A 10,876-nucleotide genomic window follows, 5' to 3' on the forward strand; every position below is an offset into this window, starting at 1 on the left:
ATAATTTTATCATAATCAAATGAATAATGACTGTACGGTTTTTCTTTTGTTTACTCGTGTCGATCTTCGGATTTCGTTTCACAGCTGCTGATCTATTCCTGCTGAATTCAGCTCAATGATGAAGGCTGATCAATGACTGCACATCTGTGATTGTTTCTCAGTGTCTGCTATAGTTTCTACTGGACATCACACTCTACACATCCATCATGGAGGACACACACACTTCTGGAGATCAGGATTTGTCTACAGGACACAGGTATTAGACCAACACATTACATTTATTACTTCGATTGTAACAAAAAAGATACTTGATAGTTATTTGTGGGTAATTTTGTCTATGATAACGTAACGCAAGAGTTTTTGTACTAATATAAATTAAATGATATAAAATGCAGCGCTGAACTTTAATCTGAACTGTTTTAGATCATATAAGAGGAGGAGAGCAGAAGCAGAGCCCAGCTGTGTGTCTCTGAAGAGTGACGCGTCTATTGATAATAAAAGAACTAATTTTAGGAGTGAACACACACCACCTGCTGTCCTCAGGTAGATCATGTCTATTAGATCTGCAACTAATGATTATTCCCATAATAAATGAGTCAAGTGATTTTTTTCATTTATTTGAGATTAAAAGGTGAGATGTTGTATCTGAGCTCTGCAGGATAGTGTCTCTCCAGGGTTGAAGATCTCCTGCCATAAAGGGCTTTTCCTGCACACTTTCCCCTGCTGTTTCTGTGCTGTACTGATCAGCCATTCCTCTGATCTGAGTCTGTTTTCACTGAAGCGCAGTCATCATCATGTTGTGTTGGCCTCATAGATGCTGCTGATCAACACATTTGGTTTCTAGAATTGATATTTCTCGAGTTCTCCTGCTCATTCAGTCATGATAGATGATGGTAAATGAACTTGTCTTGCTGTCCTCAAAGTCTGGACTGGAGCTCTGCAGACAAACCCCCGATGAGTGACCTTCTGAAGACTGAGTGATGAGGAGGAGGATAAGGGGAGCTGCTGGAGGCGGGAATAACAGTCAGCTGACACAGTGCAGTTTATACTGCTGCTTATATAGTCATGTGATGATGATTGACACGCCTGCATGATTAAGCTCCTCCCACACCACTTTACATAAATAAACATGATCACTCCATAAACAATTTAAATAATAACCTTTTATATTAAATCTTGAATTTAAAATGCATTTAGCAGTTTTGTATACGCTATTATTTTTAAGATGAGCTTATAAATTGTTATAAACTGTTACAAAACAAAGTCACACTTTATTTGTGCCTCAGATTCACTGTCAAAAATAAATAAGCACTAAATATAAATGCATGTATATAAAATAAAGATGTCACTCTGTGAAAAGGTATTTATTTTAATTTAACAGCCGAAATGCAAAACAGACTTTGATTTTAACTTACACTGGGAAAAATGCTTTAGAAAAAGCCACAGTAAAAAAAGCAAACCAGTTTACAGCAGGACAAAATGTTTTCATTATTAAAAAACCATAACAATGAAAACAAAACTTTCTTATATTATAATGAATTGAAATTATATGTTGTAGATATTTTGGTCAGTTTTAATGCATTAATGCAGGCAATTTAAAGCTGGACCGACTGACGCAATAGACATGATGTATGTCGCGTTTGTTTAATCTATTATGCATGCGAAAACTTACTTGTAAACCAAATATGTTGCCGGATTCTTTCATGGGCATGAGAGATAAAGTGCTTATGAAGTGCTTCGTCGGCCTCTGGTCGTTAACCGATGCAGAGCCGACGTTTGATGAGCTGGAACAATAGAACACACGACCGAATGAACATGCGTATGTTTGGCTGACCATATATAGATGTTAGAATTAAAGGGGCCGACGTGTTGACCTTCAGCCGACATCGGCCCAACATATGTGTGCTGTCTGGGGATATTATATTTACTCTCTGTTAGTTGTGTTTTTAATCTGTCTGAATATTTAACACACTCAGTCAGCAAGATTGTGTACAATCATCATGAAAAGTATCATGAAGTGCTGTTTAAACAGTGTTTTAATGATGAAATGTTGAGTAAATCTGCTGTGTTGACTCCAGTGTGTGCAGCGCTGAACTTTAATCTTCTCTGTTTTAGTTCAGTTCATCAGAAGAGAGCAGAAGCAGAGCCCAGCTGTGTGTCTATGTGTGTCTAACATTTAAGAGTGAAAACACAGGAGCTGCTGTCAGGTAGATCATCTCTTTAATATCTGCAACTGATGAGTATTTTCATAATAAATGAATCAGGTAATTAGTGTTGTGGATCTGTTGGGTTTCAGATGTTAGATGTTGTATCTGAGCTCTGCAGGATAGTGCTTGAAGATCTCCGCTTTACACTTCAGGCCACAATTGATGGTGTTAACAAACCAATCAGCGCTTTATTAATAGTTAGTGAGGTAGAAGGTGGGTTTAGGTTTTGGGTAAGGTTAGGGATCCACAATAAGATCATACTGTATGACTACTAATGAGCAGTTCATATGTTCACATTCCACAGATAATAAGCCGGTAGTTAATAGTATGAATTGTGAGCTAAACTAAAGTGTTCCCGATCTCCTGCCATAAAGGGCTTTTCCTGCACACTTTCCCCTGCTGTTTCTGTGCTGTACTGATCAGCCATTCCTCTGATCTGAGTCTGTTTTCACTGAAGCGCAGTCATCATCATGTTGTGTTGGCCTCATAGATGCTGCTGATCAACACATTTGGGTTCTAGAATTGATATTTCTCGAGTTCTCCTGCTCATTCAGTCATGATAGATGATGGTAAATGAACTTGTCTTGCTGTCCTCAAAGTCTGGACTGGAGCTCTGCAGACAAACCCCCGATGAGTGACCTTCTGAAGACTGAGTGATGAGGAGGAGGATAAGGGGAGCTGCTGGAGGTGGGAATAACAGTCAGCTGACACAGTGCAGTTTATACTGCTGCTTATATAGTCATGTGATGATGATTGACACACCTAAATTATTAAGCTCCTCCCACACCTACACTGTCAGCTTCATTCAGTGATTCTGATGATGAGTTGATTCAGCCCTGATCTGCTCTAATAGTGCTGAGTTTCTCTTATGTCTTTGTTCTAGAAGTGCTCATTGATCTGTGTTTGCTGATATATTTATCTCTGTCTGATCTTTTAACTCATTTAACACATCCAGACAGTTTCTGTTCAGATATAAAGGAAATGAATGTATGAAGTGCTGCTTCAGGAGTTTATTTAAATGAAGAATGAGTAATTTCTGCTGTGTTGAGTCCAGTGTGTGCAGCGCTGAACTTTAATCTCCTCTGTTTCAGCTCACAGAAGAGGAGGAGAGCAGAAGCAGAGCCCAGCTGTGTGTCTCTGAAGAGTGACCGGTCTATGGATGACCCAAAAACTAATTTTTGGAGTGAACACACACCACCTGTTATTGTCGTCAGGTAGATCATCTGCACACACACCTGACTATACTGCAGCATTTATATGATCATGTGTTTTCTAGAAGAGATCAGACATTATTAGACTTTATTCTCTCAGTCCACTGAAGACATTCTCCTCAACACAAGAGACTTTTACACTCAGTGTCAGCTCATGCTCATTTGATCAACAGTAGAGGATTATTAGAGCGTTAGTTCAGCGCTGCTTTCACACAATCATCACTGTTAAAGCGCTGCAGAAATACAGATGAGTCAGTAGAGGAAGGACACTTGTGTTATGACATGAGTTCTGGACAGTCAGATGTCTGAAGTGGAGGATGTAGATGAAGTGATGCAGTGTTTATATTCTGATACACACACAACTACTGGACAATGATGAGGAGTGGACATTACTGATTGATTACAGTGAGCGATAATAGACACATGATCGAACACTAAATGATCGAACACTAAATAATGATTTTTGATCAGCTCACAAGTCTTCCATCAAGAAAAAAAATGCTAATAATGATGAATATTACAGAATATCTCCTATCAGAATGACCAGCTCGGACCAATCAGTATCAGTCTTGTAATAAAAGTTGATAATAACTTTAACTGGTAAGATCTAAGAGATCAACCTGCTCAGCTCTGTACAAAATATATAGCCACTGGCAAGAATATTCAACACTACTACTACTTATAAGTAATAACAGAGTGTTTAACAGGTGAAACGCACATCGAGAGAAACACACACTCTGCTTTGCTACAGGATCTTTACACTCACACTTATTGACTCTTTGTGTTGTTGTTGTTTCTGCAGTGTGGATGGAGATGATCAGACTGGAGACCTGCAGCAGGATTCACTCCAACCAGAACATGATGAACTTCAGAGAGTCAAAGAGCAGCACAAAACCAGCATGAAGAACAAGTATGAGAGATTATTTGAGGGAATCAACCATGGAGAGACTCAAACCCTCCTGAACAGCATCTACACACAGCTCTACATCATAGAAGGAGAGAGTGAAGGAGTGAATGAAGAACATGAGGTTTTACAGATGGAGAAAAGAGCCAGAACAAAACCCTCACAACACACTCCAGTCTACTGCAATGACATCTTTAAAGCCTCAGCTGGAGCAGGACATGAGGAGAAGATCAAGAAGGAGAAAGCCCAGATCAAGACTGTTCTCACTAAAGGCATCGCTGGAATCGGGAAAACCGTCTCTGTGCAGAAGTTCATTGTGGACTGGGCCGAGGGAAAAGACCATCAGGATGTAGATTTCATGTTTGTGCTTCCATTTCGAGAGCTGAACTTGATCAGAGATCATCAGTACAGTCTTCACAGACTTCTGCTGGACTTTCATCCTGAACTTGAAGATCTGGAGCCCAAGATTTATGAGCAGTGTAGAGTTGTGTTCATCTTTGATGGTCTGGATGAAAGCAGAATCACACTCAACTTTTCAGATGAGGAGAAAGTTTGTGCTGTGACTGAATCTTCATCAGTGGCTGTGTTGATGCGGAGCCTCCTGAAAGGAGATCTGCTTCCCTCTGCTGTCATCTGGATCACCTCCAGACCAGCAGCGGCCCATCAGATCCCCTCCAGACACATCAAGCGTCTGACAGAGATTCAGGGATTCACTGAGCCTCAGAAGGAGGAATATTTCAGGAAGAGAATCAGCGACGAGCATCAAGCCAGCAGAATCATCTCCCACATCAGAAGAGCAAGAAGCCTCCAGATCATGTGCCACATACCCGTCTTCTGCTGGATCTCCTCCACTGTGCTTCAGAAGCTCCTGGAAGAAGATGTGAGTGCAGAAATCCCTCAAACTCTGACTGAAATGTACATCCACTTCCTGCTGATTCAGATCAACATGAGGAAGCAGAAGTATGAAGAGAGAGATCCAGAGAAACTCCTGCAGTCCAACAGAGGAGTGATCCTCAAACTTGCTGAAGTGGCTTTCAGACAGCTGATGAAGGGCAATGTGATGTTCTATGAGGAGGACCTGATTGAGAGCGGCATAGACGTCACTGACGCCTCGGTGTATTCTGGGATCTGCACTGAGATCTTCAAGGAGGAATCTGTGATTCATCAGAGGAAAGTCTACAGCTTCATCCATCTCAGCTTTCAGGAGTTTCTGGCTGCTTTATTTGTGTTTTACTGCCATTTAACAGAGAACAGAGAACCGCTGAGGGAGATTTATGATGAAGAATATTCAGATGATGAAGAATATGAATATTCATATGATCAATATCTACAGTCCAGCTCTGAGAAGTCTCTGTATGATCTGCTCAGTTCAGCAGTAGATAAAGCTGTCAGGAGTAGTAATGGTCATCTGGATCTGTTCCTGCGGTTCCTGCTGGGCGTCTCACTGGAGTCCAATCAGAGACTCTTCCAGGATCTGCTGACACACACAGAGGAGAGCTCAGAGAACATCAGAGAAATCACACAGGACATTAAAGACAAGATCAAGAGAGATAACCGTCTCTCAGCTGAAAGATCCATCAATCTGTTCCTCTGTCTGCTGGAGAGTAAAGATCAGACTCTGGCCAGAGAGATTCAGGAGTTTGTGAAATCAGACAAACACTCAGAGGAGAGACTCTCTCCTGCTCACTGCTCAACAATCTCCTACATGATTGAGATGTCAGAGGAGCGGCTGGATGAGTTAGACTTTAATAAATTCAACACATCAGCTGAGGGAAGACGGAGACTGACAGCAGCTGTGAGAAACTGCAGAAGAGCTCTGTGAGTATTCATTGATTGATCACAGAAGACACACATCAGTCTGCACTGAAGACTCAGATCAGTTTAGTGAATCACTGCCCTGCTTTAACAGAAAATCTTTAGCTGGCCATATCGTCCCCCTGTGAGATCGCTGATACACCATATTACTGCATGGGGACGCGGCGGCAGTGTTCTGTTTCCTTATTTGCTCATTTATTTCAGCATTTCTAAACGTATTTAACAAACTTTTCTTGACTTTTTACTCACACAAACAACATTTGTACTTATTTAATAATCTACTTCATTTGCTTTACAGTTTATCCTGGAAAATAACTCAAATCCCTGTAAATCCCTGTGCTCCTGCAGCTGAATAGGACATTTGTTGATGTGTATTTGCTCAAATCTAACACAGTGTTGCTCTTGGATAATTGTGTTTGTTTTCTGATCAGAGAAATAGTGTAATTTTAGACACAGTATTGCCGTCTCGCCGCAGACATGCCTCTAATATTACATTTACTGTAGGCCTAAACACTAAACTTTACACTGAGCTCAGTAAAATGCTCTCTGATTAGTTATTAATAATCTGTTCAATAATTCAGTACAGTCATATGAATGGGGAAATACAGGTTTAGTTTAATGTAGATTCAATCAATAAAAAAATAAAAAGATATTTCTAAATGAATTAAACAGGCTTGTTCTGAGGCATGAGGGTGGTATGAGGGCCCGATGTCCACAGGTAAGGGTTGCAGCCCAACACCATGGTACAACACCATGAGGTAGCCTGACTGCCATTAGGTACTGAGATGAGATCCTCAGACCCTTGTGAGACCATGTACGGTCTGGTTGACCCTGGATTCCTCCTAATGCAAGACAATGCTGGACCTCATGTGTCTGGAGTGTGTCAGCAATTCCTGCAGTTCACTACAGCTTTGAGTGTGACTCCTAATCCAGTCCTCCATGGGTTAATACATTTGATTTCCAGTGATCATGTCTGTGTGATTTTGTTGTCAGCACATTCAACTGTGTAAAGAACAAAGTATTTAATAAGAATATTTCATTCAGATCTAGGATGTGTTATTTTAGTGTTCCCTTTATTGTTTGAGCAGTATATATATATATATATAGTTTATTTCCAGTGTTGCTTTTATCACTGTAGACTGAACTCATGAACACTCGACACTGCTCATTTCTCACTGCTGATTGTGTTGCTGTTTGTCCTCTACACAGGCTACAGGGCTGTAATCTCACTGTTCAGTGCTGTGAGAGTTTGTCTTCAGCTCTACAATCCTCAAACTGTGTGCTGAGAGAGCTGGACCTGAGTAACAATGACCTGCAGGATTCAGGAGTGAAGCTTCTCTCTGATGGACTGAAGAGTCAACACTGTAAACTGGAGACACTGAGGTAAATGATTCTCCACTCTACAACATTAAAAGTGTTTTGATTGAGATGGAAATGTCCAGATATATTTAAGAGCATTAGTGGAGAAACTGCAAAATGCTGCTTCTCAAATGAAAGTTGCTCTTTTTCTTAATCAGTTCAGGAAATCAGTGTATTTTAATGATTATTTTATTTAATTACCTCTAAATCTTTATTTATATTTTATATTTTTAATGATCATATTTATAGTTTATTTTTAAATTGGTTTATTGGAAAGATATATTTAGGAATTTGTCAGATGTTTTGGTCATTCTGACAAAAAAAAAAAAAAATTAAAAGAGAAGCAATGTGGATGAGGTCTGATGAGGTTTCTGGACCCGGCAGCAGGTTTGACAGGCTCTGGTCATTTGCATTTTGCAGGTTCATAAATATATAAAGTCTCGTGTTCCTCTTATCTAAACTAACATTTTGCATTTATTTACATTAAACATGTTCAGGAATATATTGGATGACATTTAATATTCAGTTTTATTAAATAACAATAGTCAATAATTCTAATTTACACAAATTCCAATAGTTTTGTTATATTATTAAACTCATAGTTTGTTTTTACATCAGATGAATGACTGAAATCACACTGTTAATGTAATCTGTGTTCTTCTTTCTCAGATTGGCCGCATGTAATCTCACTGTTCAGTGCTGTGAGAGTTTGTCTTCAGCTCTACAATCCTCAAACTGTGTGCTGAGAGAGCTGGACCTGAGTAACAATGACCTGCAGGATTCAGGAGTGAAGAAGCTCTCTGATGGACTGAAGAGTCAACACTGTAAACTGGACACACTGAGGTCTGAGTTTAAACACCTGTCTGATGTAACAAAACAAAAAAAATCAATCAATCAGATCACATTAACAGTGTGTTTTTAGTAATGTGTGTTCTTCTTGCTCAGATTGGTCATGTGTAATCTCACTGTTCAGTGCTGTGAGAGTTTGTCTTCAGCTCTACAATCCTCAAACTGTGTGCTGAGAGAGCTGGAGCTGAATAACAATGACCTGCAGGATTCAGGAGTGAAGCTTCTCTCTGATGGACTGAAGAGTCAACACTGTAAACTGGACACACTGAGGTAAATGATTCTCCACTCTACAATAACTACAGTCAGACAGTTTCATATTAGAGCTCTTCATGCTTGAACATGTTAACCCTGGGTGATACTAAACCCCAGATGACAGGAATTCTGGTTTATCAGTGATTGTGTTTCACACTGCTCATACTATACCTGTAGTTAACCCTCAGGGGTCTGAGGTGATTTTGGCCCCTGAGATGTTTTGACATGCCCTGACATCTGTTTTGTAGAAATAAATATTATGTGTGGTTAGTGGGTTTTAGAGAAACAAATGTAGCTGAAATACGAATCTAAAACCAGACTGAATGTGCCTGAACAAGAGTTTAGAGTAAGCAGTCTTGTAGACTAGAATATTTACTGCACAATTATGTGAAATTATTCTGTTCTCTCATTCAGAGAAAACATTACAATGATCTACATTTTGTTAAGTGTGTTTTGGGTGATCTCAGCTGTATGTGTGAGTGACAATGCTCATGAATAATTCACACCTGAGAGACAACAGACACTCCCCCACTCACCCATCAAGGGCAGTGTACAGCAATGTCCATCTGCAGAAGCTAGCCCAAACTCAATGCTTGTTGTGTTACTGCTGTGTGACCATGTAAACACTCTGGGTGAACAATATACAGTGCTCAGCATATATAAGTACAGCCCTCACTAATCTCTCTTTTACATTCATAGTTTAATAGGAAGCTCTACAGTATTATATTTGTGCATATACAATAGATTAGCCAAATCTGGAGCTCATCTAACAAAATAACTCATGATAACGGTCCAAAAACTACTACAGACAAATGTATGTGTTATAGAAAAATATTAAATACAAAATTAAACAGAGGAAAAATCAAGAGAAGCAAAACAATAAAAAAGGTGAAATTTTGTAGGGTTTTTGCAATATTTATTTTAATTGTATTATGTTATATATTATTATTATTATTATGTTATTATATTGTATTATCTTTCAATTTCGAAATGTGTTTTGCTGACTATATGATTGTCATAAATAAATCAGTTTAATAAATGTGTTCTGTTTAAATGCAGCAGAATACACTGCCTATATTGACTGAGAAATGGAGGAAAGTCTTGGTTTTCAGAATGGGCTGTCCTCCATTATGCTGAGCGCTGTATGTGACTTATACAGCCGCACATATAATATATATTTGAAATGGTGTAAAACGTGTTCGCCAAACTCTCTTGTGCATTAATCCAGCATTTAATAATCATTTCTGAATGAGTCTGAGACACTGAAGTAGAGGAATGACAAACGCTTTAAACACAAGAATAAATCAGATTTAAACATGAAAAACAATTACTGTAAATCTAAATCATATTTGAAGAGCTTTAATATAGATTTCACTAATAGTTGCAGTCTCAGTTCACTGTTTGAAAATTTACCAGGTTGTGTCTGTCTGTGGGTGTCGACATTCAACATTTCTGTGTGAAAGTGAAGCGCAGCGAGAACACAAATAAACATTATAGCAGTGTTAATCCTGTTTCAGAGCAGAACAGTGGATCTGGAGGTGTGAAAGCAGCAGAGTTAAACGCTAAAGTCAAGCTGTTTTGTGTCCTGCTGAAGGTTTGAGCTGCTCTCATGTTTGTGCAGTTTCAGTTTCTTGAAAACAAATAAAAGTCTCATGATAAAGTGTGTGAAATAATCCTGATTACTCGCTCATCTAAAACAATATCTGCTAAAGGCTGAATGTGAAGGAGAGTCAGCAGTCATGAATATTGATCAGCTGTTTCTCTCCTGACAGAATAAAAGTCCCCTAATGGAGCATCAGTGTGAACGTGACTGTGGGTCAGGTGATGAACACATGAAGAGAGCGGCTTTGTGTTTGTCTGAGCTCATTTTGTTTTAGTCCACAACAGAATCACAATATAAATGATGAAATCAGCTCATTTCCTGTTGTGTTTTATACATGACTTTAAGAGGATCTTCTGAGCTCAAGTGTGTCTTCTTCCTCCTCACAGCAGACTTTACAGCTTGATGTGGTGTATTATGAACAATGTCTTTGCTCTGTACACGTCTACAGATGATGTCGAGTCCTTGTTGAATGTGTGAGTGTGTGTGTGTGTTTGCTGATGTGATCAATAAGGAGAGCTGATCAGGATGTGTGTGTTCATCACTGCTGTTGACATGAGCAGAAACAGCAGTCAGCATCTTCACAACACAAAGAGATGTGTGATTGTCCAACTGTGTGATGTGGACTATTGCTGTGTTTGTAGATTGTCTGGCTGTATGGTGACAGAGGAAGGCTGTG

At 39.3% G+C, this 10,876-nt stretch overlaps 1 protein-coding gene across 26 annotated transcripts in view; it reads left to right on the forward strand.

The window, feature by feature from the left end:
• The window catches only part of LOC110439376 (protein NLRC3), a 50,778-nt gene that overhangs the window by 1,698 nt on the left and 38,204 nt on the right, over positions 1-10,876 (forward strand). For 5 of the 26 annotated variants that reach the window (XM_087245850.2, XM_087245842.2, XM_087245857.2 and 2 more), the window contains 9 exons: positions 162-256; positions 424-543; positions 2,116-2,207; positions 3,299-3,421; positions 4,221-6,140; positions 7,347-7,520; positions 8,166-8,339; positions 8,442-8,615; positions 10,842-10,876. The exon at positions 10,842-10,876 is cut by the window's right edge and continues 139 nt beyond it. In XM_087245850.2, coding sequence (XP_087101976.1) covers positions 3,363-3,421; positions 4,221-6,140; positions 7,347-7,520; positions 8,166-8,339; positions 8,442-8,615; positions 10,842-10,876 — 2,536 coding nt within the window. In that variant the 5' untranslated portion in view covers positions 162-256; positions 424-543; positions 2,116-2,207; positions 3,299-3,362. 26 annotated transcript variants of the gene reach the window in all.

This window comes from Danio rerio, chromosome 4, assembly GCF_052040795.2.
Source record: "Danio rerio strain M-AB ecotype USA chromosome 4, GRCz13ab, whole genome shotgun sequence".
NCBI lineage: Eukaryota > Metazoa > Chordata > Actinopteri > Cypriniformes > Danionidae > Danio > Danio rerio.